We start from the raw sequence: 26,087 nt of genomic DNA, 5'->3' as shown, positions 1-26,087 counted from the left end.
CTCCGCTAATTTGAAAATCATCTGTTCAATTAGACGATGGTAAATTGCCACAGACACCTACATTAATACATCTACGCTCTTATTATCTTATACTAATCCTTACCGTCATTTTACAAACTGGTAGAACCTAATGCGTTTGAAAATGGAGGTAAATGCTATATATAGTCTTAAGTGCATCCATACATGGGGTGGAAGTGAGAAGGCATTCCCTAAGTGAGTGCATTATTTTTGTTACCATCAGCAAGAGGCTTTCAAGTGCTGTCAAGCTGATCTTCCAACACTCAACGCTGTTCATTTCTCCTGGGGTAAGTCGAGGTCTGTATTCATTATTCCGTCAGCATAACTGCTTAAGAAAACCTCTCCAACACTGGCACAAGTTCACAGTTTTATGAAACTCTTGCCTAAAAATAAAAAGGAATGGAAGTAGATTCTGAGGTGAAGTAAACGGGTGGCAAGGCACATTGGTGTTCTATTTGTGATGCTAGCTTTTAAAAAAAAAAGTTTTGCTAGTGTTTGTTTTTGCCATCAAAACCTTTTTTTAATTGTTTGAAGGCTTTGTTTGTTTGTTTGTTTGTTTGTTTGTTTGGGGGTGGTGCTAAAGATGCGTAACTTTCTCTTACAATAAACACCCCCATGAATAGTAACCTGTTTATGGAGTTCAAATGTCAGAGACACTGTATAGCCTACTGTTGAAGGCGTTTTTACTACCAATATTGTCTGTAGCCCCCTTTTCTAGACTTCTGAGGTGGGCTTAGCACTGTTTCTTAATAAGGTGATGTATTTGAGCTGCAGAGAGCTTTTTTTGCCTGTCTGAAGTCTTTGTTTGAATGCTACATTATTTGAATTCGAATCTTTTTCTCTTACTATCAAAATGACCGCAGTAGATAAGATTTTATAAAAATCAAGTGTAATATTCACTGTAATATCATTAATCATGTTTTACTGGCGTAGCTGATTGTATTTTTTGTAAATTTATCAACTGGGGTTTTGTTACTAATGATAAGAGTCTGAGGAGATATGCATATTGTTAACTGTATATTCTTACTTTAGGAAAATAAATAATAATAATGCTTAATGGCTTGTGATCTGACTGTTGGGTCCTTTTTAAGTTATCCCGACGTGCCTACAAGGGCCATGCCATTTTATCAGCAGAGACAGAAACAGGTTAGCCAGGAATATCAAAGCACAAAACATGCCATCCAGCAGATTCAAACAAGGTATGGGATACTATCTGGATTTATTGTAATGCTGCTAAGTGCCATGTTGGCATGCCAGTAAACCTGGGCAGGGCCTGCAGCTCTGGCTCTCCATGCACTGCTCTCACTTGCACTTTCTAAAGGCCAAAAGGCTTGACTAGTGACTGCAAGATTGCTGCTGACAGAAAGTTTCCAATGCTTTATACCTTTCAAAAGGTTCCAGGAGAAAAACATGGCACCAAGATGTCCTAATGTTTGTCCAGAATATTAATTTTGCCTTTGAGCTTCTACTTGTACAAGTAAGCTAACATTGCAAAATGGCATCCTGCTTGACAGTCATTGTGGGGTCAGCATGTTCACATCCACTACAAGTTCAAAAGAAGTCTTGAATTCACTGTCAGTAGTGGATTCAAGACTCAAAACCAATCATAAACTCACTAGTTTTGACTTTTGTAGGACTCTGAGGTCCTCTGGTAAAGCGGATTGAAATTAAGCATCTGTACAGGAAATGCATGTTGGATTCAGAGAGAGACTGTCCTTTAGTGGAACAGAGCTTCATCAGTTCATAATGACCCTCGCTCATATCGTTGCTGCTTCAGAGATGCCTTGCCTGCTTATAACGTTAGAACTCCTCTTACAGTGTGTTATAAAGGCATAGTGATGCATTATGCTCTCCTACTGGCTCTTCATTGATTGTTGGACAGGAAATTGTGCTCTAAGTCGGTGAAGACGGAGCAGGGAAAGGCCACGGAGGCAATGGCAGAACCAGCCTATAAGGTGCCAGCTTTCAGGCAGAGGTGAGACTCCATCAGCTGACGTAGCCACTACTGCTCAGCAAGCTATATTAAGACATGTAAGAATGTAAGAAAATACCTGAACTAGTGTTCTCATCAGTTGTATGTAAAAACACTATCCATCCTGACTGTATATTACAAACATTCAGACATGGGTGACCTTGGCTCCAGTTACTCTTGATGTTTGTTTGTTTAATTTTAACTAATATGAACTAATATGAGTCTCTGGATACTGCCAAGTGTTATATTGTAAGCATTTGTTTTATGAGATACTTGAAGGTCAGTAGTCACATACCATAAGTAAATTGAACTGATGTATTGATCGATCTTGAAAATAGACATTCAAGTCCACATTTCAGATTGCGTGTGCGTGCGTGTGTGCACGTGCGTGCATGTGTGTGTGTGTGTGTGTGTGTGTGTGTGTGTGTGTGTTTGTGTTATAGGGAACCAGAAGGAATGCAGGAGTATCAGCGCATGGCTGCTCATTTTGGGAGAGACCTGACAACCCTGCAGCAGGAGCTGCATAGAATTAAAGTAGCCACTCAAGAACAGGTGGAGAACATTGATATTACGAGAGAGGTAAATACCATCCCCTTCAGATTAAATGCTGTTCAGGTAAATACCATCCCCTTCGGATTAAATACCGTTCAGGTAAATACCATCCCCTTCAGATTAAATACCGTTCAGGTAAATACCATTCCCTTCAGATTAAATACCGTTCAGGTAAATACCATTCCCTTCAGATTAAATACCGTTCAGGTAAATACCATCCCCTTCAGATTAAATGCCGTTCAGGTAAATACCATTCCCTTCAGATTAAATGCCGTTCAGGTAAATACCATTCCCTTCAGATTAAACTACACCACTTGATCATTACTCTGATGAGAATTACTAGTTCAGAACATTTCTGCACTCACTTCAGAAGCCTTTTCTGTAGCAAATGTCCATTTAGAATTCTTGTTTGCCAGTGCCATTACTTTGTAGTCTTGCTACATGAGCTGTTCAAATATCAATGTCCTGTGTCAGGTCAGGGAAAGAATGTCGGTTCATAGGAAGGAAGTTCCTACTGAGATCCCCAAAGTCCCAGACTTCCTGGTGGGCCTGAGATCTCACACCGTGTGGGAGAAGACTCCAGTCAAACTCCTCTGCACTGTGTCCGGCTATCCCACTCCCATTGTCAAATGGTTTGCCCTTGATTTTGTATGACACTTTCTTGAATAATCACATCATGAAGTGAAGTTGTTATTTTGCAGTCCAGTGTTTTTGTTTATTTTCCCCCCATTTTAAGAAATATGGCAAATGCTACTAGACCATTTTAATTGCAAATGATTCCACTTAATCCATGCAGAATATTTCCTTGAAGTTCTTTACATTCATGCATTATCAGATCATAATGATATGAATACATTGTTAGTAGATTTTGTATAGCAGTTAATTTATGTGGTTACAATGGCATAAATATCTCTTGTACATTTGCAGGTATAAGAATGATATTGTGATTGATCCACTGAGTGTACCTGGAAAGTACAAAATTGAGAACAAATATGGAGTTCATGGTCTGATTATTAGCAGGTATGAACTCACCCAGCAAACTCTCAGGATAACATCTTTCATTATCTCCACGATATAAACTTCTAAAAGCCCACTTATTTGCCACTTACCACAAATTGGTGCTACAGAGCAAATCAGAGCAAATGTCTGAAACAGTTTCAATTGAGTTTTCCAGTATGTCAGTGCATTTTTTTCATCACAGTCATGGAGAATGAACCGCCATCTGAAGAGCCCCCAAAGCCCACAAACGCTAACTCATACCAGTGAGAGTGAATGGCGCCACTGTAACAGCGAGTGTTGCCTATTTGGTCTCAGAGAGGACCCGCCCTCATCTCCATGATGCCTCAGCTGTTGGTGCCGCACTGCTGAGCTCTGTGTCATTCGATGCCGGAATGCCTGCCATCTGAGTCCAGCAGACACTGTCGTTACAGTAGTGAAAGTCTTAAAGCTCTTAATTCAAATTAGCCTTCATTCAATCTCGGGGACTTTTCCCCCGTTTTTCCTTTTGGAAAGAGAATGAATGGGTTGTAAATGTAGGAAGTGCTGTCCGGTGAATGGGGAACAGTTTGTCTTTTGAAGCAGAAGTTGAAGGGGCACTTTAAAATAGTTGGTGCGGGCTGTGAAGGTCACATTTCCTCCTTCTATTCTCAATCGCTGGACTCTCCTTTAAGACAAGCACTGCCTTTCTTAGATCTCTCATCCAAGCCAATGTGGCCAGCAGTAGAAGATCATGTTCAGAAACGGGTTTTACCCATGCACCTAGGTGATGGCTCATCAACGCTATGGAGAATTACTGGGGAGATGTCAGGATTGCAAAAGGCAGTTCCTTTCATCTACTTTAGTTGATTATCCCCACCATGTCTTGCTAGAGATGATGTACATTGTAGGCAGCTTGTAGAACAAATTTAATAAAAATTTGATTAATACAGGTAAATTTAATAAAAAGATCACAACACCAAGATTTAAAAAATGCTATAAGGAAGTCTGTTTTACCACAATTTACTGTGTGTGTGTGTGCTCTCAGCATTAGAATGTAAATCATCCTGAAAACAATTTCCACCTTAAGCAGATGTTCATGTTATGTCAGTTTTAAGTTGGCTGGCCTGTTTAAAAGGACCATAAGATGTCTTAGCTAGAGACACAGTACCTGCAGGGAAGTAAATGTGTGTACCATATGGCCTAGTTTGGTCCACATTTTCCCTGAAAACACTTCACTGAGCCTTGCTTCCAATTATATAACCCTTTTGGAGGTTTTTCTTTAAATTGTTAATTTAGGTATCTGATAGGTATTTCATATTATCCCTGTAGATGTTCTGTAGCCGACTCTGGAGTGTACAGTGCTGTGGCTATCAATTCTGAGGGGAAGGTTGTCTCCAAGGCCACAGTGTGTGTAAGAAGTAAGTTCCTTCTGTCCTGTCCTCTTTATCCTCTTGTGCTGAGGGAATTTTCTCTTCTCTCTACTGGTTTTCCTGACTGTGGTCCTGATTTCTTGCAGGAGCAACTGGACCAGGAGAGATCTCCCATCTGCCTGGTGAGAGGGTGCTGAGACGCTGGCTAAGGCCCAGGGCCTTTCTTGAGATCATAAGCCACAAATAACCCTCTGTGTCCGAGGCTTGATAAGCTATGGAAGCTATGCTGTTATAAAGGATAAGCCAAGGTTTTTTCTAGTAGACACTACATAGTCCGATGAACAAAAAATGGCCATGTCATTTCTGTAAATAATACAACTTAGTGCAATTACATCATGACCAATTTACTTAATTTACCAAGATGGTTTGGCATTGACAGAGAGACTCCACAGCAAGGCAAGATAGATTTGTTTATATAGTACTTCTCATACACAGTGGCAATAGAAAATGCTTCATATAAAAGAATTGTTACACAGATAAATAAAACAATTGATTTCAATGGAAAATAGAAAATGAAAAACTATTGATTTACACAGAGCACATTTGAAATAAAGATAAAAATAATCTAGGAACTAAAATAAATGTTAAAATTGAAAGTGCTAACAGCAACACTGATGTGCACAGAAAGGCTAGCGTGATTGTGTCGCTCCTTTGCAGGGCCCTTGCTGAGTGGTATCCACCGTAGCAAGCTGGAGGTGTTCTTGCTGGAAAGTTTTGGTGTGACCTTTGGTAATGAGGGCGAGTCGCTAACTCTGGTGGCTAACATGGTGGTAGTGCCTGATCTTCCAAACCTGCCACCTGAAGTTATGTGGTACAGAGATGGTAAGAGGCTATCTCTAAGTGCTTATCTACACTGTAATTTCTCTAAAAAAGTCTTACTCTAATATGTCCTGTAAAAGACTCAGAGGGTGGGGGTCAGTTTTCCATAGATTTTGTGTGCAATGATGTCTAGATATTCTACTGAAGCCGTCCAGATGGGTGGAGATGTCCGTTGGTGGTGGAACTGCCAAGCTCACTTTTCCTCACCTGAACAAGGATGATGAAGGTCTGTACACCCTACGCATCTGGACCAAGGATGGAACCACCGAGCACAGTGCCTACCTGTTTGTCAAGGGTTCGTTAAAAAAACTCCCACTCCCCTTTTAACTTCTCCATTATACAATGCAAGCATATAAATCATATGGTATGTTGAGTTTGATGTGTTGTACATTCAAATGTTTGGTTGACGAATAGCTCAGTGGTTAACTTGTACTTACTAGTTCAAACCCCACCACTGCCAAGTTGCCACTCTTTTGATAAAAGCGTCAGATAAATGTAAACGATAGGAAAGCTTTAACAGAATCACAAAAACCACAATTAATGTGCAGATTACAATACCCAGTCACAATCTGTCTAGCTTTGATTAAAAGTAATAGGCCTCCTGTTTTGGTGAGGGAGCAAAATAAATGTTTCAAATATACATAGTAGTAATTTTTTCTGTGATGTCATTTGCAGGCATGATCTAGGTGGGAAGTTTTACTCTGTAAACATTTTCGTCAGAATCAGAATAATTTAATTCAGTTCTACAGTGAAACTGGAAACTGGAAAAACTCAAAATACCTGAAACTTAAAGAACATGTTGAGAATATCCCAGCTCTAGCCTAGGGGCAGTGCAAGCTCAGTGGTTAAGGTACTTGACCTGTAATCGGAAGGTTGTGGGCTCAAGCCCCGCCGCTGTCGGGCCCCTGAGCAAGACCCTTAACCCACAATTGCTCGAGTTGTACTCAGTTGTACTAATTGTAAGCCGCTTTGGATAAAAGCATCAGCTAAATGTAAATCTAGTCTGTAATTCCTGACGTTCTCTCTGCTCTGTATTATCTCCAGTAATTATACTGCGTGCATGTTTCATAGATGCTCCTCCCACTGTGAATGGGGCCCCAGGGGCTCCTATGGACGTCACCGTCTCTGATGCCAATAAGGAGTATGTCCTTGTCTCCTGGAAACCCCCCAACACCACCAACGAGCCTCTCATCACTGGCTACTTTGTGGACAGGTTGTCCCCCACCTACTAATCCACCATTAACCAGCATTCAGTCAAGACATCTGTTACTGGTTTACTTGTTGTATGATGCTAAGAGCTGTTGGTAGTGGGGTTTGCTCACATGGCTGTGTTTCCTGTTCTCCTGCCCAGGCGTAAATCTGGGACTAATGACTGGGTCCAGTGCAATGCCACCCCTGTTAAAGTGTGTAAGCTCCCTGTGCATGGGCTCTCTGAGGGGGCCTCGTACCACTTCCGGGTGAGGGCCGTGAACAGCGCGGGCATCAGTCTGCCCTCCAGGATGTCCACTGGTGTGACGGCTGCGGATGTGGAGAGCGACATCCAAGGTAGGGCCCCACCCCGCAGAAGACAGACGCAACCTTAACCTCTCACACACTTTGGGGCATCAGGGCAGGACTTGAAACAAAAGGCATGCGAGATCTGCATTTTCCCGTCCTGAAGAACAGACGTACTCAACGAGCTTCATAAACGCAGTGAGCACTAGTGCTGTACAAAGCTTAGATAGGAGTAGGTGAAGTATACTGAAGCGTTGAGTCATGATCCATCACACAATTCTATCACACATATTCATGTTCCATTACATCGGTGTTTATGTTCTGAACTATATAACATGAGCTTGAAGAGGCTGAATATATTCTAGTTAGACATCTAGCTAGGTTGAAATATGGAAACATTACAGATATTTTTATTGTCATAACAGTGATTAAAATCGAGGGAAAATGTGATATTGTGATTCGAAAATAGGAACTTCAAGGAGGTAACTTAGTGCTTCTAACTAACATCTCAGACAAGCACTAATGTTGTATCATTATCGCTCTTTTATTTAGAAAAACTGCATGTTCATCAAATAACGTAACACTATATAACAGCTGTAAATTAATCCATTTAACATCGCCATCCACACAATGTAAAGAGCATCAGTGACTGCAGTATTTTCTCTCTGACATGATTCAGTCGTGACTCAAGATCTACCAAGTCAATAAATACTTTCTTTTTTTGCATTAATTACACAGCACAACTTAGGAAAATACCAAACCCAATCAAAATCACATACATTGATAAAATCACATATAATCACACTTTAAAACATTACAGGACAGAATTATTTAAACCTAATAATATAATATAATTTATCAAAGAAGCATTTGAAGAAAAGAGTTTGACTGTGAATATGGTAATCTTTTTTTTATACCATATGTCTTGACTGGTCAAATGACAGTTACTTTCAAAACATAAATTATTTATATTAATAGATTCTCAATCAAGCTCTGTTTCCAAATGTCTAACTAACATTTAACATTGCCAGTTAAAACTAGAAAGTATTTTAATGGATATTCATACCAAAGTTAATTTACTTTCTAAATAATTAATCCTCCATTTTAATGAAGCAGTTAATAATGCAGTCTTCAATCATATATTTTTGATGTGCTTTAATCCATTAAAATTTAAACTGTCAGATACTGACAAGGTGAATGTTTGATATTAGTTTCAGATATCTGAAACTTATCTGATTAAGTTTTTGGATAGGAGTTCCCTCAGATATCAAACTCAGATCTCAAACTATGATTAAAAAATAGAGTCCCAATTAGACAATGTCATCCTTGTGGCCACTTGCATTAAATCAAAGTAGGTGATTAACATGTCACTTCTCATGTTCACAGTAACTTCTCAATCTCTAGTTTGCTAATAATAATTTAATCATTCTCTGTATTTAACAGCCTTTTCCATAGTGGTACTTTTTACCAAATGCTCACCTTGTCTCATTTTAGGAATCTTTAAAAAGTATACATGTTTAAAGGTTTATGAACTTGTATTTTGGAGTAAATTTCTGATCTGTCCCTGTGTAGTGTGTGTTACGTTGCCAGGGCCTCCAACAGATGTGCATGCTTCTGAAATCAATCAGACCTATATTGTTCTGAGCTGGAACCCACCCAGCCCCCGTGGACAGGCAACTGTGTGGTACCTCATTGAGAAGGTGTGTGGAGTCTGTGTCCGTGTTTGGATATTTAGCATTTTTTTTAGACCTTGGAAGTGTGGGGTCTATAATTTGGTTAGATCATTGGTTTGATTCCCATATATTTAAGTAGTTGCACTTGATTTACGTAAAACGCTACTCATTTCTCAGAAGTGTTCAGATCATCAGAAGATGGCAAGACCTGCTGCCACTTTCAACATTTATGATGTTTTGAGGAAACCACATCCATCTTTGACATCAAAGCTAACAAATAAATGCAGCATATAGAACTGTTTTACATGTCTAAATCAATCAGCCATTATTACGTATTAATTTTATCTAGCCGCATTTGCCTGGTCTGGGGCAGAGTGTGCTCGAGTGGGCAGGAGGGCCGAGGTTGTGCAGGAATAACCCTCCTTTTCCGTGGCCTGCGCCTCGGCTCTTGCCTCCCAGTCGGTAGGTGATAGTAACTTTTGGCAGAGGGTCAACACAGGTGTGCAGATCCGCTCCCCACGCTGCCCTATTTTTGATCTGGAGGATAAGAAGGCATACCGTTTCCGCGTTATCTCAGTCAACAAACATGGTCCAGGCCAGCCTTCCGAGCCAACAGCGCTCCTCCAGAAGGCAGATCCTTATGGTAAGCTGGTTTGCTTAAACAAACACCATCCTACCTTGACATGTTAAACACTGGAAAACATACTTTATGTTTGGATGGTGGTTACTATTGTAACATCATAATGATATGCGAATATGCCAGATGAATATAAAAAGCCCAGCAGTTTACTGTGTAAATATTATTATTTAAATTAAATATTTTACTAATATTCAATATTATAACAAAGTGAAATTTTTAAAAAAAATGTTGCATGTTTCAATGAAACTTCAAAAGCTTCTTTGATAAATATAGTCCAATGCGTTCTTTTCAGTCAGTATTCCAGACATTGGTATGTACCACCATGCATTGATTATGACAATAACATCACCATCAGATTTTGTTCTGTTGTGGAGTGGATGAATGTCGGAATGCTGCTCACGTTGGAGAGATAGTTCTGTTAGTATGACAGAGCCACATCACCTCCAGCTAAACTTCTCTCACTGCTGCTTGAGACAGATGTACAAACCACGTAAAAGCATTATAGCTAGAAAACAGCACACAAACAGTCAGTCGCAGTTTTCTCCGTTGACTTCCCCTCCCTTGCACAGTCACAAAAAAAGTTGCTTCTTACTGCGCAATGTTATTTTTCTTTAAAACCTCTGATGGTTTCAACAGGTCACTATTTATTTCGAAGGTAAGTCAGGCAATTGTGAGACAAATCAAAACACTGACCAACAAGCAAAACTATCCCTGCAAACCTCACAACATCAAAGCAAAACCATATATTTGACACCATATATTCTTTCACTCTTCTGTTCTTTGTGAATTTGTTTGTTCTTGTTACATGTCCTGTGAGTGAATTCTAAAGTCAGCCTGATTGGGTTTCTGGGCAGGAGTTCCCTCAGCTCCAGGCCAGGTGATGGCTTCCAGGAACACAAAAACATCTGCTTTTGTGCACTGGGAACCCCCCAAAAATCCCAACAATCTCATAGGCTACTATGTGGATTGCTGTGTGGTTGGATCCAAGGTCTGGACCCCCTGTAATCACAGGCCCTATAAACACACCAGGTAGGATGATCACAAATACACCAGGTAGCTCAACACCAACACACCAAGTAAGATTAACACAAGTACACCACACACACACACACACACACACACACATCAGGTAATAGATGATCCCACTGTGGATCAGAGGGGCCTAACATTCGTACTGTCACCCTCTGCACAGGTTTGTGGTCCACGGCTTGACTGCTGGGGATACGTATCTTTTCCGTGTCCAGGCAGTGAATGCCTATGGCCTGAGTGAGGAGTCTCAAGTGTCTGCGCCCCTCTTCGTTGATGCTGCTCTCGGTAAGTACGCAGCTAGATTTCTTTGTTCCGTGTTATATGGCTCTGTCATTCTCACTTGTTGTTACTGATTAAAAACAGATTTTGGGAGAGCTTGCAGTTAATGGAATGAAACAAAGGGTTATAGTGATGCATTTACATGATTTCAGTTCAACTGATATTGTCAGATAATTGCTTAAAATAGCTTTTTGATATCGATTCAGTATCAGGCTGATGCCTGATATTGTGCTGATGAGTAGTGTCAGAATGATGACAGTATTTGTCCTTTGTTCTGGATAAACTTACACTGTAATCTGATTTCTGCTTAAACATTGTTCTAGAACACTACATCCATCTCAGTGTTAGATTAATGTTTTTAATCATGTAAAGATGACATGGGGCATATAAGGGAGAAATAACTTCTTGTGTTATACAGTGAGATGAGTGGATTATGGTATGTATGTTCAGTCTGTTTTTCTCAACAGCACAACTAAACACAACACTGTACTTTTTACTCCAACTTTTTATCCTCTGTTTTAATATTATTTTTCTACAAACCAAGCACTGGCACAATTTCTCACTGAAAACATAACATGTGGGGCTGAATCAAACTTATACTTACTAACTGTAGTCAACTTTAAACTGGGGTTTATGCCTTAAAAGCTGTTCCGACATCTTATCAGTCATAATGCTATTACTATGCACTGCGTTCAGATCCGAGTTTGTGATCCTGTGCCACAGTCGTTCACCTGTAACACACTTCACATCAGCAGGCCACACAGCTTGCGTCGCGTGTTGAGCTAAAGTGGTGGTTTCTGCCCCCACCAGCTGCCCCGTCAGCCCCATACGGAATCGCTCTGCTCAGCTGTGATGGATCCTCCATGACTGTGGCCTGGAAATGCCCCAAACGCACCGGGGGCTCCAGAATCACCTCCTACTACCTGGACAAGCGGGAAGCAGACTCTGTTAACTGGAAGGAGGTCAGCCCCAGCCCTGCAACCAAGAGGGTATATAAGGTAAGCAAACAATGCTTGTATACTGCTAATGATGTTCAGATTTGAGAAGCCAGCTCAGTTGATACCATGTAACTGGATTTTTGCAACCCTCCTGTCTTATTGCGAAGGGATTCTTCTGCCTCTGCACACAGGTGGAGAACCTGACTGCTGGATTGTTCTACGAGTTTAAGGTCCAGGCTGCCAACTTGGCCGGCGTTGGTCTGCCATCTGAGCCCAGCAGACCTTTCGCATGTGAGGCATGGACCATGCCCCAGCCCGGTTAGTATTTGTTACCTTGCAAGTGCCATAGTCTCTGAGGGAATCAGCCTATGGTCAGAAACATCTTCACTACTAAGTACTTACATTAATCATATGGCTGGTATTTAATAGTAAATGGAGTAATTCAATCATTTGTAGAGGTAATTACAACTGGTAATTACAATATCTAATTTTCATTTTGTTATCTTACAGGATTAGCAAGATCGTTACAACAAGGCATTTCTATTTGATTAGAGGTGGCTAGTTATCGCTACAGATCTAAGTTTGTCCTTGCACTGATTCCCACTTCCAGGCCCTGCATATGACCTCAGTTTCTGGGAGGTGCGGGATGACTCTCTGCTGCTGCAGTGGAAAGCTCCAGTGTACGTTGGTGCCAGCCCAGTCACTGGCTACTTTGTGGAAATGGCTAAGAAGGGATCCCCTGATTTTGTTGTGGTGAACACTGAAGCTGTGAACCGCTGTTACCTGAAGGTAACCAGCAGCTGTCTCCAATATCTGCATATTTTTACATGTAATGTTTCAAACAAATTAAGCTGTGCATCATATCTAAAAATGGGTGAGCCAATTCTTTGGTCATACATGAGCCTGCTAAGTGGCATAGTTTGTTTATATGATGTTGTATTTGGTGCTGTAGGTAACTGGTCTGGAAACAGGGGCTTGGTATGTGTTTAAAGTATATGCGGTGAATGTATCAGGTAAAGGAAAGGACTCAGATGTTTCTGAGGCTGTGTGTGCAAAGACATTGCAAGGTAACTGGGCTTACCCACTGCTACAGTGCTTTAGTTTACATTTCTGTGAACTTCATTGAGTTGACTTCTTTATCTTCTGTGACCCTTTTTAAGGTACCAAGGGGCTTGTAAGTGGGGTGGATGAGGAAACTGGAGATATTTTCCTGTCCTTCGAGGCCCCTGAGATTTCTGAGCTTTCTGAGTTTATTTGGTCAAAGTCATACAAAGAAATCACAGATTCCAGTAGAGTCAAAGTCTCAACTGTGGGAAGACGGTACATGACCTTTATACGTGGATGCTGGGAGACGTTATAAATGACATATTAATTAAAGGTGTTTAAACAAGAGTGTAATCTTTGCACCACATTATCTGTGACTGTGTTGCCTCCAGTTCAAGGCTGACACTTCTGAACCCTGAAAAGGAAGATCTGGGCCTCTATTCTGTGGCTGTGACAGAAGCAGACGGCGCCTCAGCCAGTCATACTGTCACAGAGGAAGGTATGTGACAAGCGCCTGTTGAGTTTCCTCGTTAATGCTGTTCTTCTCATGTGGTATTTCTTTTAAGCGCTTTGACTGTACAATTTCCAGTTGAATAATCGTTGTTCTTTCTTTTTTAGAACTCAAAAAATTGTTTGAGCTCAGCTACAACATCAGAAATCCAAGTCAGTACTGCTGTGTTTTTCCACAAGTTTTTAATATCTGTCTGCATTGTAAAGATTCTCCATTTGGTGATGTTACTTTGTCCTTTTGAATTGTAGTTGTTCCCCTGAAGACCGAGCTGAACTATGAGATCCTAGAGAAGGGCCATGTGCGTTTCTGGCTGCAAGCCCAGAAGATATCCTCTGCTGTGTCCTACAGGTTCATCATTAATGATAAGGAAGTCACCCGTGCTGAGGTGCATACCAGTTTCCCTACATCTCATCATGTCTCAAGTTCTTTGTGACTGCATATTATTTCAGAAAAACTATTTCATTTCACCCACTGATGTCAGACAAGAACTGTCATCAAAAATCAGCTTTTTGGCCTTAACAGCCACTGGAGAGTCATGTTGTCTGCACCTCTCCTGCTTCACCAGCGCCTTGTTTTGTGTGTGTGATTAGGGTCACAAGATCAGCCATGATGCTTCCACAGGAATAATTCAGATGACTGTTGAGCACTTCACGAGGGCCAACGAGGGCACTTACACCCTGCAGATCCATGATGGGAAAGCCAAGAGCCAAAGCTCCCTTGTGCTTGTGGGAGATGGTCAGCGCTCCTCTTAAACTGACTGGCTGCCATTGAATGCTAAGTCTTGTTATTGTGTATCATCTAAGTGTCCTTGCAGGTGTCAGTAAGTAACTATGTTTTTTTTCCCATATGGTTTCAGTTTTCAAGGTTGTATTGAAAGAGGCTGAGTTCCAGAGAAAGGAACACATCAGGAAACAAGGTTATGACAGATTCTAACCATTCTACAGCCCATCCCCATGTAATACTAGTACAAAATCAAACAATGAAATATAATGTTGCATAATATTAATATATTTTAACTGGGGGATAAACATGAAAAAGTTCCTGTTGTGGCTGAACTGTCATCTTATCTAAGGTCTGTTTTGGTATTCAACTTTTATGAACTTTTCACAGGACCTCATTTCTCAGAGTACCTGACTTTCCATGTGGATGATAACTGCACTGTTATGCTTGTATGCAAGGTGAATACAAATACTGATTTGCAGAGGAAGATTGTTGTGTTCACACATAAAAAGTAGTGTATATTTAAAATATCTTACAGTTCATTTGTATGTAAATGTTTTGAACACCAGACATCTCCACAACATAGCCTATGGGGTTTTATAAATAAATGGATTGACAGCTTGGTGTTTTCACTGTCTGACATTGCTTGCTGAACTAAAGGACTGACACCATGGTGTTGTTTATGTCATTTTGATGTAGTTGGCGAATGTGAAGAAAGACACCACCTTCAGTTGGTTTAAAGATGATGAGGAAATCACTCTTGATGTTGCCCCTAACCCAATGTCTGGAGGCTGTGCTCTTCCTATCCCCTTGGTAACCAGCTCAGAACCACAGTTATACATCGCTAACACAGACTTTAAGTGCTGTGCATATATTTCTATGTAACCAAATCTAACCAAGATAATCTGTGATTTAATGGATACAGTATCTATTGAGCTGATGGTTCTTACTAGAAGTGTCTTTTGTACTTTTGCATTCAATCCACTGCATAGTTCTCCAGAAAAGACCAGGGAATTTACAAAGCTGTACTGAGTGATGATCGTGGAAAGGATACTTCTATTTATGACATATCTGGCAAAGGTAATGTGTTGGGGCTTTTTTACTGCTTAGTATTTGCTGTCATGTTGCAATATAATTCATACTTCTTTTCCTTGTTTTGCAGTATTTGAGGACATCATCAATGCCATTGCCCGCATTGCTGGTATATTTATTGTTGTTGTTGTTGTTGTGCATCAAATACAATAGCATTTCTATTTGCTTAGTTTGTCTGAGGGTTCTTAATTAAAAATGATTAAACTAATTTATTTGCTTACAATTATTTGGTATTAGTTTGATATTGTAATGCATGTTATTACATGCAAAGTGAATACGATACAAGAGCAATGCAATAGCAATCCTCAAACCATGTGCAGTCTATACACATGTTGTTAGAGTGAGGCTAAAGATAATTTGAATGTTTAGTGTAATTGCACAGAGCTGTTTTGATGCCTACTGAATTGGCAGGACAACACACAGGAGAACTGGGGCTACCTTCTAAATGGCTCACAATTCTTACAGGTTCCTCTGCTTCTGACCTGATGATGCAGTGCACTCCAGAGGGCATCAGACTGCAATGTTACATGAAATACTACACAGAGGAGATGAAGACCAGCTGGTTCCACAAGTAACAGCAGGATTTTACTGTTAATCCACCAGACATCATAAGATCCTCAGCACCTGTTCATGTCTTTATTGGCAGAGTTAATGAGAATTATTACTACTAATATTTTAAATACTGCTCAAAATAAGTCAGTAAATAAACTTAAAACATAATGAACATTGCTGAACCTGCTAACACGGTCCTAATCGATGTATTGACAGAATGGCAAATTGCATAAGCTTAGAGCACTCATCAATAGAATCTTATAAAAAATGAGAAACTGCCATTTTCCACATATTGTCATTGACAAAGAAATGTCATTAAGTATCTAATAGTTGGTGGTGTTGGGGATTTGAGGGAGAGTAAGATCGCCTCCTCAGAGAAGATGAGGATCGGAGGCACATGTGAGATGGCCTGGATGCAAATTTGTGAGCCTACTGATAGGGAGAAGGGTCATTACTCGATCGAGATCCATGATGGCAAGAATGCCCACATCCGCACCTTTGACCTTTCTGGACAAGGCAAGTCAAAAGCTGTATTAGTTATTTTTTATATAGGCTTGTCACTCTTAGCAGTATGTTTTATGCAGGTATTCTGTCCATCAGAAAAGTTGAGGTTTGAGTATTATAATTGCCAAAAGATATAAAATGACATGTAATGTGTAGCTCAAACTATTGGACATGCACATGTATTTGTAAATACTGAATGGGATTGTAATTCAACATATAATGTATAAATCTTCAGTTATTGTCTTCAAAAAAAGTACTGATATATAATTTCTTTTTCTTTTCAAAACAGCATACACTGAGGCCTATGCAGAATTCCAAAGACTCAAGTAAGACAAACACTTAACATATAGATATATATTTTCACATATAATATTTTCTTTCTTTTGCTAATGAGCTTTGCATTATTTTTATTTTTTTAGGGCTGCTGCCTTTGCTGAGAAGAGTAAGTATGAGAATGATGACAGCAAAAGATTTTGCATGCAGTACTGTTGTGCTTTATTGTTTCGTTCAATGTATCTTTTAAGGATATTGATATAATAGTATTGATATATATTTAATTATATTCCAGTTAATGGTATTTATTTAACAAATATAGAACATTCTGACTTAATATTCATGTCCTATTGATGATGTAATTACTGCATATACTGCATATTGTGAGCTGTCTGCATTTACCAAAATGCCTCTTTTTTGTGTAGACCGTGGCAGGGTAGTTGGTGGACTACCTGATGTTGTCACCATTATGGAGTATAAGGTAATATTTACCTGATCTGTGCCTTATTGTAATTAATTAAAACTGGCTGAATTTGTATTCTTATCATAATGCTCTTTAAAGTAATTTAATGTGCACAATGTTTCCCTTGTCTTATTGTGACCTCTGACCTTTGCAGACCCTGAGTTTAACATGCACAGTTTGGGGTGATCCCAAGCCAGAAGTTACCTGGTTTAAAAATGAGCAGGAAGTCGTGTCTGATGATCACAACCAGATCTCCTTTGAGAGTGGCAAGTTTGCCAGCCTTACCATCAAGTCTGTCACTGTGGATGACTCGGGCAAATATAGCATCAATGTGCGCAACAAGTATGGTGGCGAGTTTGTTGAGATCACGGTCAGCGTCTACAAGCAGGGGGAGCAGATCCCTGAACCCAAACTGGGCCAGATGTCTAGATCCAGCGCAGCGCCCAAACCAGCTGCACCACCCTCCACAAAGCCCCAAACTCCTACACCATCCATGAAGTCCCCCACCCCCACCCAACCCCACTCTGTTAAATCTCCAACCCCAACCCCACCTCCAAGCATGAGGTCTCCTCCCCCAGCTCCTAAATCCCCTACCCCACCGAGGAGTGCCAAGTCTCCCACCCCCCCCAGGTTTATGAGGTCCCCAACTCCCACTAAGAAGTAAACACAAGGTTTTTTGCAGCTTCAGTATGTTATTGTTGCAAAGAGTGCTTTATAACATTAGGAAAGCTGGCCTCTACATCAGCTTTCCATTTTTAATAAGGTGGCATCTGATTCAGTAATTCTCTCCCTTATTTACCCCCCCCCCCCCCCCCCAAAAAAAAAGGGTTGGGATTGATTCTCTTAGATCATCTTAAAACTCAAAATGTTGCATCCAGCATATAAACCCTCAGTGAAATTGTGAAACAAATACCTGATATAGTTTGCAAGTTTGTTTGTGTTTATATGTTGTACACATCAAGCCAAAAATATGAGGATTATGAAGTTGAATCTAAAAGGGTCTGTTTACTAAAGCAGGCACCATCACTGCAAACAGCATCACTACATCACTGTCTTGTCTCATTTTGTCCTGCAGCTTTAGAATTATTTGGCAATTAAAACCAGTGATCAACTTCCCTCTGTTTCTTCTTATTTTGATTTTTGACTTTTAACCTTGCAAGATTCCAACTTTGACCCTCAACAAAGACTTTAACAATGTCAAAAATGCAAAAGTACTTGAATTTCTCAGTTTAGTATCCTGAGAAAAACAACCGCAGTTCCATATGCAAAGCGAACGCTCAGCTAGTACTCAGAAAAGACACAGCTATAATTACTCCATGGGAAATGAATACAGATGTCACTGTGTTGAATTTAGTAATTTGCATCTGAATCTCAGTTGAAAAGAACTACATTTTAGAATTCAAAGCAATTACTTCACAACAGAAAACACTTCGGTGGATCAAAAAAATATCAGTATTCTGTTTGTCTTGCCTCTTTAAAGAGCTTAGTTATCAGGGTAAAAGAAAGTTTACAGATGATTGGTGTGAATGAAATACTCTAATGGACAAGAAGACCTGTGATAAATGTTCTTATTCATAGATTTGTATATAAATTTAAAGTTAAAACTTTATAACAAATTTATGGATCCAAATTAAATAAATAGAAGCTCAATTATTAAAGTCATATTATTATTTACAAAAAAAACCCAAAAACAAATGGTGCATTAAGCTTGCATTTAACCATGATATGAATAATTGGTGCTAAAAAAAATTAAGATGCGATTTTCTGCCTAAAGTTGAAAAAAGTTGCTTAAAGTCCAACTTTCTAGAGGGCCTAGTCTTGTGCTGATCGCGTGAATGTGTCTGAGACCCAACCCACAAGAGAACGTCCATTAAGGGCAACGGAGGGTAGTTGTCTGGGGTGGAGGTGTGGTGGGCTACAGCAGGGGGCGTCAGGGGGAGGTGGGAGTAGCCATGGCAGCTGTGATGGGTTGTGGCTCAGTAACATCATGACCATGGCTAGGTGTACCTCAGCAGAAAGAGACACTAGATTACTGCACAAAGGGCTCACCTAGTGTCCCACGTATCACACTGTCTTCTCCCAGGGCCTCTAATCAATCCTCAAGCTTCACAGAAATTGCAAACAACTTCTGCTGGGCTGGAGTTCTGTCAAGAGCCTCTTCAGTGCTGAGGTTACACTTGATACCCTGTAGTCCTCAGTGTCTGATTGGAAAACATTTCCCCTGCCATTGGCATCCCACAGGCTATGAGAGAGTATGATGACATCATTTGTGAGGAAGGTGGCAATATAGTTATACTTCCTGGCCATCTCTTTAATTCCAGTGCAAAAGGTGAAGGCACAGTCAGCAGCTCCAATCCCAAGCTTAGGCTTGAAACAGATCTCCATCTGATGTGAACCACTAGCAGATGCAAAGCTATCCACATCAACAGCCATATGGTACATCTCTCTCAGCAGCTGCTGTAGGAAAAGCATATCATGATTATTCAGCAAGGTAGTAGCGGGAAAGACACAAGTTTGGCGCCCAGCTGGTCTGGAGTTCCTAAGATTTATATGTGAAGGAGGAAAAGAAGAAGAACCCTAAGGTTTGAATCTGGCCAAGCATGACCTTAGCAACAGTGCGGAGAGAAGTATGCAGTGGTATCCAGGCGATGGTTCAGGGATTGCAAATGATACGAGTGGTTTGCTCATCCAAGGGAAGAGCCGGGAATGTGGAAAGACCAGGGACCAGAAGGACATCACTGTGGAAAGATCAGGGAGCAGAAGGACATCACTGTGGAAAGATCAGGGAGCAGAAGGACAGTGGTAACTCCAGAGAGCTTCTGGACATGGATGCACCATAAGCAGCCTTGGCTGTGATGCAAAAAAATACTGATCAATATCCTCAAACATGCATTTATGCATTTTATTAGTCAAACTATCAGCTGATCCAATCATTGTCTGCTGGGGAAAAAATGATTCCAAAAACTTTAGAATTAGAGCTGGACAAAATTAAAAGATAGGTGAGTTAGTTCAGCAAGGAGGAATTTACGTGAAAGAAGCAAGCTGGGACTGTCTTTGATCTAAACACTCCATGAACATCTGTGGCTTCAAAGCGAATAAAGCCTATGCTCTCACAGACAATCCCCTGCTGAAATGAGACTTTGAGATCCACAAGATCCATGATATCCTATCTGAGTATTCTTCTTGTTATCTATGGTGTAAACAAAAATGGCTGGTGATTAAATATCTGGAGTAATAAGTGTTGAATGCAAGGATTAATTATTCAACATTAAGTCACAAAAGGTTTTTAGAAAAATCTAAATGTTCTTCTATTTTTATCTCGGCCTGCAAGGAAGAGTGGCAGTAAAGTGAAGTTAAATATTCCAAATGCACACTGACCTGAATGTGATGTCCATCCATTTGAACTGCAGGGCCTATTGGTATGACCATCAGTACACAATGACCACCCCCCCACCCCCCGACTCCCAGCCAGATGAAGCACTCTCTTGGTGTTGAGGTTCTTTTATTACTCTCTAGAATGGGTTTGAAGGTTGTTAAGGACTTGAATGGTTCCTCATCTGGTCTGCGATCTGTCCTCTCTCTATGCATGTGCTGAGGACTAACTGCCTGGATTTGCATTCTTTTTCTTGGACTCAGTAGGGATCTCCACTCTTTGTTTAGAAACACCCTCTATGGGGAGTATGTAATCCTGTTGGGCTTGTATCACCATGTATCAGTACATACATAGTCCCCTTGTGATTCAGTGGTAGCAGTGGGTTGTTTTATTGGGTGTGGGCCAGTAGAAATTACAGTGGGATTGTCTTGGGGCTTGGAACACGTAAATCACTCTGTACTATATGGGCACATAAGTTGCCTTTCTACTCCAATCCAAAGAGCATCATGTTTCTCACTTACTATGATCCTCTTCTTTCTGCTATGACAAACACTTCCTCCATCTACTTGGTCTGATTCCATGAAGGCTGTCTCCTAAATGAATGGAAATGATTCATAGTTAAGTGTATGCAAACACCATCATATATATATGGTTTTCATTTGTTGCAACTAATATATTGTGAATAAGTGACCATTGTAAATAAAAACTGAACTCCCTAAAGACAAATTGTACTTTTCTCAAAAAAGACAAAGAGGAGAAGAAAAATATTGCATACCATCTTTCCAGATTCTGATCTTTACACAGTCTCTTCAATTCTTTATGACAACGGTTTGAAATTTCATGAGTTCCAAGATGAAACAAGAACTATACCAGAGCACATCTTTTATAGATCACAGGTACAATGCTGACTGACTGGAGCATCCTCCCTATGCAACCCATGTGCCTAGAGTAACATAACAGCTTATGACTGAATTACAAGCTCTTCCTCCCATCGGCCAAACCCACAAACTGTCCAGACTCTTCAGTCGATCGTATAGGGATGCGCTAATGAAGGAAATACTGAGCATCAGCTTTTTGAACAGTCCACTAAATATCATTTCACACAACTAAACGTCTAGAATGATGCATTTACAATCTAAAGGAAACAGCCCCTGCCAAGCCCATAGGCATACACAAGGCCCATGTGTTATTCCGATATTAAAACATTTTCCATGCTTAGGAAAGAATTTGTCGCATGGGACACTGTTCCTTGTACTAGTAAAAACAGTAGATACCGTTCGTAAATCTCAATATTGGTCCTGCTGCAATTATTCGTGGAAATGTAGTCATGGAAAAATGTGTTTATATACATGAATGTGTCCGAGCTACTAAACTGTAATGAAGAGACATGAGTCCCCAGCTGGTGCTTTAGAGGCAGTGACAGCAGTGGTGTGACCTGCTTGTGTAAAGGCGCGCGCCCTGCGTCCAGGGCGCGGTTACTGCACGAGCCTCCACTCTCGCGGCGGCTGTATGGTGGAAAACACTTCAGATCGTTCACGTCTTTCTCGGGACCGGCTTTATGGTTAAACTACAATCTTCAATGAGTAAGCATATTCCAGTAAGTAAACGTGTATCTATACGTGGAGTTTTATCCGCTGTGTGTTTAATCTTTCATTATATTCGTTTGCGAGTTTGTTTAAAAACGAGGTCATTGTGTTAGCCTGAAAGCTAAATATCAGCGTTCGTTAGCAGTAGCTAGTTAGCTACGTGAGCAGACCTGGATGTTTTGTCACACTGATTATCGCGCGTTTGTTACTAGTTGGTGTACAGTATGGATTTTACACCATATTCTGTCCTATTCGTGTCGGTTTCTTCGATGTAGGTTATTTGCTAGCTGGCTATCTAGTTAGCGGTGTCAATTGGCTAGCTAGCAAGCTTTGTACTTTACCATCCCAGAAGAACTAACCTAGTGGCCGGCGGGTCATTCTTTGTTAAGTGTGGGCTATCATTTCATTAGCCTGGTAACTGTCTAGCTAGCTAGATGATTAGGAAACAAGTCGCTTTAAGAGAACGAAAAAAGTACCCAGTTAGCTAGTTGGCTAATTTAGAGCATAATGTTTCGTGTTATCCGTATTGGGCCCGACGGTCGGCTGCTTGCCGCATTCCCAAATCTGGGTTAGCTAATCTAGCCTAGCCAGCTAAACAGCGTTAGCAACAGCTTTGCCGAATCTTGCTTCTTTGTTTTCTTTAGCTACCGAGCTTATAGCTAATACCATAGCGAGATATGCCGTTTGTGTATTTTGTTTACCTTGCAAGGTAGCCAGCCAGTTGCTGAACTTATTTCAGTTCCCTATTTTCGTTTACGTCTAGATCGTCCATGTAAGATGTAGCTAAGATTGATGGAACCTATCTATCGTAGTTCGGTTTTAGCCGGTAAAATGGATGCGAGATGAAAGGACACCTAAGCCTTAACCAGTAAGATTAATCATTCGGCCTAAAATCTAAATAAATAAAAACATCGCTGGAGTAAAACGATCACTGTTTTTAAAACAGAAATAACGTCTGCACGTTTTAAGGAGTCGTCGCTACAGAATCTCCTATTAACTGCTTCTTTCCCGTTTCAAAATTGTCATTTTCACAGCCATTTATTAGCCTCATGTATAAAAGGCAATGCTCTACGACGCTGTAAAGTAATGACCTCACCCTGTTTATTTACCTGTCTATGATCCAACAACTTCTGCTTCCTGTCATTGCAGCAGTTCTGTGGTGTATTGGGTCACACATTTATGGAGTTTCTGAAGGGCAGTGGGGACTACTGCCAGGCTCAGCACAGTGTGTATGCAGAGAAGTGAAGGGCGAGCCTTGCTACCTCACTGGAAGACAGACGTGTGTGAGTATTTTAAAGTTGGCGGGATCAGACACGGAGAGCAGGCGTCCACAGCAGCCAGGCCAGTCTGGATGGGGTAAAAAATCTCCAGAAGTGCACTGCCCTCGTTGGCCCTCCGTCTCCTCGTTCACCTGAGGACCAGCCTTTTTATTTATTTTTATTTACCAGTTTTTTTTCACTGTTCTTTTGATTTTCATTCCCGGCGTTTGCACGCTCTCTCACTCATCCTTTGAGTGAAGTCTCTGTGGAAGATTTTTCTTCAGGTTTTTTTGTGGTCCTCTCATTTTTGTAGACTTTTATCACTTTTCATTGTTAATAATGGCTCGTATGAATAGACCTGCCCCTGTGGAGATCACCTATAAGAATATGAGGTTTCTCATCACCCATAACCCTACCAATGCAACTCTGAATAAATTCATTGAGGTAAGCCTTTCCAAAATCAAAAATGGTCAAAGTTGCCCGTATTTTCTGATTAGTCGCTATGATTTTCATATTCAAATCCCAAGAACACAGCATTGCATAGCCTAATAAGTGGCTAAAACTTTCAGTTTTAGAACTACTATGCTTCTGCACACATTAGTCCATCTTTGTAAATTTGCAAATAGAGAGAAAGCCATATACAATCTGTATGGCTAGGCCAGTTTGAGTTTCTCTTCTAAAAAAGGTTTTAATATGTTTAAAAGAAATCTCATACTGCCATATTGGAAAAACACATTAGTCGTTAAAATTTTTGTGCATGCCAATATGATTTTATTTTGTATATGTCTGATTAACCAAACTGGATTTGGTCTTTACTAGGAATTGAAGAAGTATGGTGTGACAACAGTCGTTAGAGTCTGTGAGGCAACTTATGATGCCAGCCTGGTGGCCAAAGAGGGTATTCAGGTTCTGGTAAGTAGTTGGGCTTTACAAAGTAAATGTAATGACCTGCCATTGGTATAGGCTTCCCAGAATTAAAGGTGAATGTAGAAGAATTATTACAATGCCAAAGACCAATCATTTTCTCTCTACCTTTTGCAAAACCTGCAGGATTGGCCATTTGATGATGGCGCGCCTCCTTCTAACCAGATTGTTGATGATTGGTTAAACCTGTTGAGGATGAAGTTTAGGGAGGAGCCAGGCTGCTGCATTGCTGTCCACTGTGTAGCTGGCCTTGGAAGGTAATGTTTTGTGGGAAAATGTTTGATGTTTTAATAAACTTAGATTTTTTTTTTAACAGCACCTAGTAACCAAACTAAAGTTAAAAGTTTACTAATTGCAGTACATGTGGTTTTGACATGTATAATGCAGCAGAGCTGGTTGTGATTGTGTAACTTGGCAGTTTTTCATTAAACCTTGCTGAGACTGACTTTGAGATTACTTGCTGCACCTTTGGGGTGGTCTCCATCATTTGGGTGTGAGAAAATGACTGCTTTCTGAAAATGGCTGATGGTACATAGAAAATGGACTTGGAAAAGTTTAGAAACCACTGGTTTAAATAGTCATGATGTGCTACATTGTTGTGCATGCTTTATGCCCACAGAGCTCCAGTCCTGGTTGCCCTTGCAATGATTGAGTGTGGCATGAAATATGAAGATGCTGTCCAGTTCATCCGACAGTACGTTTTGACTTTTTTAAAAAATGTGCATTAGATCAAGGAGCAAAGTAAAAATAATTTTGACTAACTAGTCACTACTGTAATATGCATCATCACATAGAAACGAGCAGCCTTAAATCATTCATTTGCTGCTTTCAGAGCTTGATACCTTCAGAGGCTCTACGTTGTAAAGAATTTAGTGTGTCGTATTTGATGGCCATATTGAAACGTTACAGGAAGCGGCGTGGTGCATTCAACAGTAAGCAGCTCTTCTACCTGGAGAAGTATCGTCCAAAGATGCGTCTTCGCTTCAAAGATTCAAATGGCCATCGCAACAACTGCTGTATTCAGTAGTCTGAGCAGAGACCCTGCTGCAAAAGCAGAATCCAAGTGTTTCTCCAATGTGGGCAGTGTGTTCTCTTAAGTTGGGAACGTATAAAGAAATTTCTAAAGAAATGAATATGATTCACTTGTGAGTACTCCCTTTTGTCTCAGTTTAACATAGTAAATGCTGTCTGTTGGCAAGTTCAAGTGCTTGTGTATGCTTGTTAAAATGTAAAGAAGGATGCTAGTACATTGCATCTCTTATTAGCCATTGGCTTTTTTCCCCCCCCTTTGGCAAGTTGTCACAGGAGTGTGCTCTGCCAAACAAAGTATTTCACAACCATACAGCATAGAAATAAGTATGAGTTAAACTTTGTCAGTTTTGTTTTTGATGATCTTTAGTCCATCATTACGATGCCTGCCATGTAATGGTTCATATTTAAATGCCTTATTAATGTGGGAAAGGCCATTTAATGGGGATAAGTATATGGCATTTGGTGTAGTTTACTTGTGAAAGATGTGTAAGGCAGGAGAATCGTGGATTAAAAAAAGAACAGCTGTGGGGGGTTATATATGGGAGCTGTGGGATCTAGTTTGTTTTGTTTACTAATTACTGCCATGTCAATAGTGTGATGTTTGTTTGTGTTTTGGCTTCAAACTGGACCTCTGTGTTATTTTGTATGCATTTTTATTTGATGTGCATAACTTAATACTTGGATACTTGATTTATGTATGATATTTGAAATGTACAATTAGACCGGCTATTTATACTATTGGTGGGTATGTGATTTAGTATAGTGAGAGAAGTTGTAACTGTTCACCAACTTGAGAGAGTACATTAAAGAATACACTGAGAACCTGTGCTGTCTGGATTTCCTATGAGAGAACCTTTTATGCTGAATTACTCTTACATGCCTTGCATACAAAAACGTGCAGAGCTTTATCAAAATCATTTATTTACCCCTTT

At 40.3% G+C, this 26,087-nt stretch overlaps 2 protein-coding genes and 2 pseudogenes across 6 annotated transcripts; 2 read left to right on the top strand and 2 right to left on the bottom strand.

Moving 5' to 3' along the window:
- The first annotated feature begins 111 nt into the window (after positions 1 to 111).
- On the top strand, positions 112 to 18,096 carry myom2a (myomesin 2a). 5 transcript variants are annotated; one of them, XM_081708526.1, is made up of 37 exons: positions 112 to 305; positions 1,110 to 1,217; positions 1,901 to 1,993; positions 2,434 to 2,569; positions 3,017 to 3,174; positions 3,470 to 3,562; positions 4,850 to 4,938; positions 5,037 to 5,072; positions 5,608 to 5,772; positions 5,903 to 6,064; positions 6,841 to 6,982; positions 7,121 to 7,314; positions 8,836 to 8,963; positions 9,396 to 9,579; positions 9,869 to 9,886; positions 10,431 to 10,605; positions 10,769 to 10,890; positions 11,695 to 11,882; positions 12,014 to 12,140; positions 12,433 to 12,611; positions 12,775 to 12,889; positions 12,983 to 13,142; positions 13,259 to 13,365; positions 13,485 to 13,529; positions 13,626 to 13,762; positions 13,968 to 14,112; positions 14,234 to 14,293; positions 14,488 to 14,555; positions 14,797 to 14,910; positions 15,090 to 15,177; positions 15,260 to 15,298; positions 15,655 to 15,760; positions 16,094 to 16,257; positions 16,535 to 16,571; positions 16,665 to 16,687; positions 16,944 to 16,999; positions 17,136 to 18,096. In XM_081708526.1, the coding sequence occupies exons 2-37, from the start codon at positions 1,135 to 1,137 to the stop codon at positions 17,643 to 17,645; spliced, it is 4,446 nt and encodes a 1,481-aa protein (XP_081564652.1). In that variant the 5' UTR covers positions 112 to 305; positions 1,110 to 1,134; the 3' UTR covers positions 17,646 to 18,096. The 5 variants fall into 5 exon arrangements, with proteins under 5 accessions (XP_081564652.1, XP_035379002.1, XP_081564653.1 ...); XM_035523109.2 differs by having other exon boundaries at positions 112 to 315; XM_081708527.1 differs by lacking the exon at positions 1,110 to 1,217.
- A 991-nt stretch (positions 18,097 to 19,087) lies between these two features.
- On the bottom strand, positions 19,088 to 20,141 carry LOC145653794 (lengsin pseudogene; annotated as a pseudogene).
- A 43-nt stretch (positions 20,142 to 20,184) lies between these two features.
- On the bottom strand, positions 20,185 to 23,086 carry LOC145653908 (uncharacterized; annotated as a pseudogene).
- Positions 23,087 to 23,508: 422 nt separating this feature from the next.
- Positions 23,509 to 25,981, top strand: ptp4a1 (protein tyrosine phosphatase 4A1). Its single transcript, XM_081708538.1, has 5 exons — positions 23,509 to 23,643; positions 24,019 to 24,111; positions 24,250 to 24,380; positions 24,743 to 24,817; positions 25,033 to 25,981. The coding sequence occupies exons 1-5, from the start codon at positions 23,539 to 23,541 to the stop codon at positions 25,148 to 25,150; spliced, it is 522 nt and encodes a 173-aa protein (XP_081564664.1). The 5' UTR covers positions 23,509 to 23,538; the 3' UTR covers positions 25,151 to 25,981.
- The last annotated feature ends 106 nt before the right edge of the window (positions 25,982 to 26,087 follow it).

This window comes from Electrophorus electricus, chromosome 26, assembly GCF_041902795.1.
Source record: "Electrophorus electricus isolate QZ-2024a chromosome 26, ASM4190279v1, whole genome shotgun sequence".
Taxonomy (NCBI): domain Eukaryota; kingdom Metazoa; phylum Chordata; class Actinopteri; order Gymnotiformes; family Gymnotidae; genus Electrophorus; species Electrophorus electricus.
The sequence above is the reverse complement of the archived record's forward strand: the minus strand, read 5'-3'. Positions and strand labels throughout refer to the sequence as shown.

Excerpts from the sequence above, each read along its gene's own strand:
- myom2a (XM_081708526.1), top strand. The coding sequence starts at position 1,135 with ATGCCATTTTATCAGCAGAGACAGAAACAGGTTAGCCAGGAATATCAA. Across the intron at positions 12,890-12,982 it reads GTGTGCAAAGACATTGCAAG|GTACCAAGGGGCTTGTAAGT; the intron begins GTAACTGGGCTT and ends ACCCTTTTTAAG. Across the intron at positions 14,911-15,089 it reads GTGCTCTTCCTATCCCCTTG|TTCTCCAGAAAAGACCAGGG; the intron begins GTAACCAGCTCA and ends TCCACTGCATAG.
- ptp4a1 (XM_081708538.1), top strand. The coding sequence starts at position 23,539 with ATGGCTCGTATGAATAGACCTGCCCCTGTGGAGATCACCTATAAGAAT. Across the intron at positions 24,112-24,249 it reads AAGAGGGTATTCAGGTTCTG|GATTGGCCATTTGATGATGG; the intron begins GTAAGTAGTTGG and ends CAAAACCTGCAG. Across the intron at positions 24,381-24,742 it reads TGTGTAGCTGGCCTTGGAAG|AGCTCCAGTCCTGGTTGCCC; the intron begins GTAATGTTTTGT and ends TTATGCCCACAG.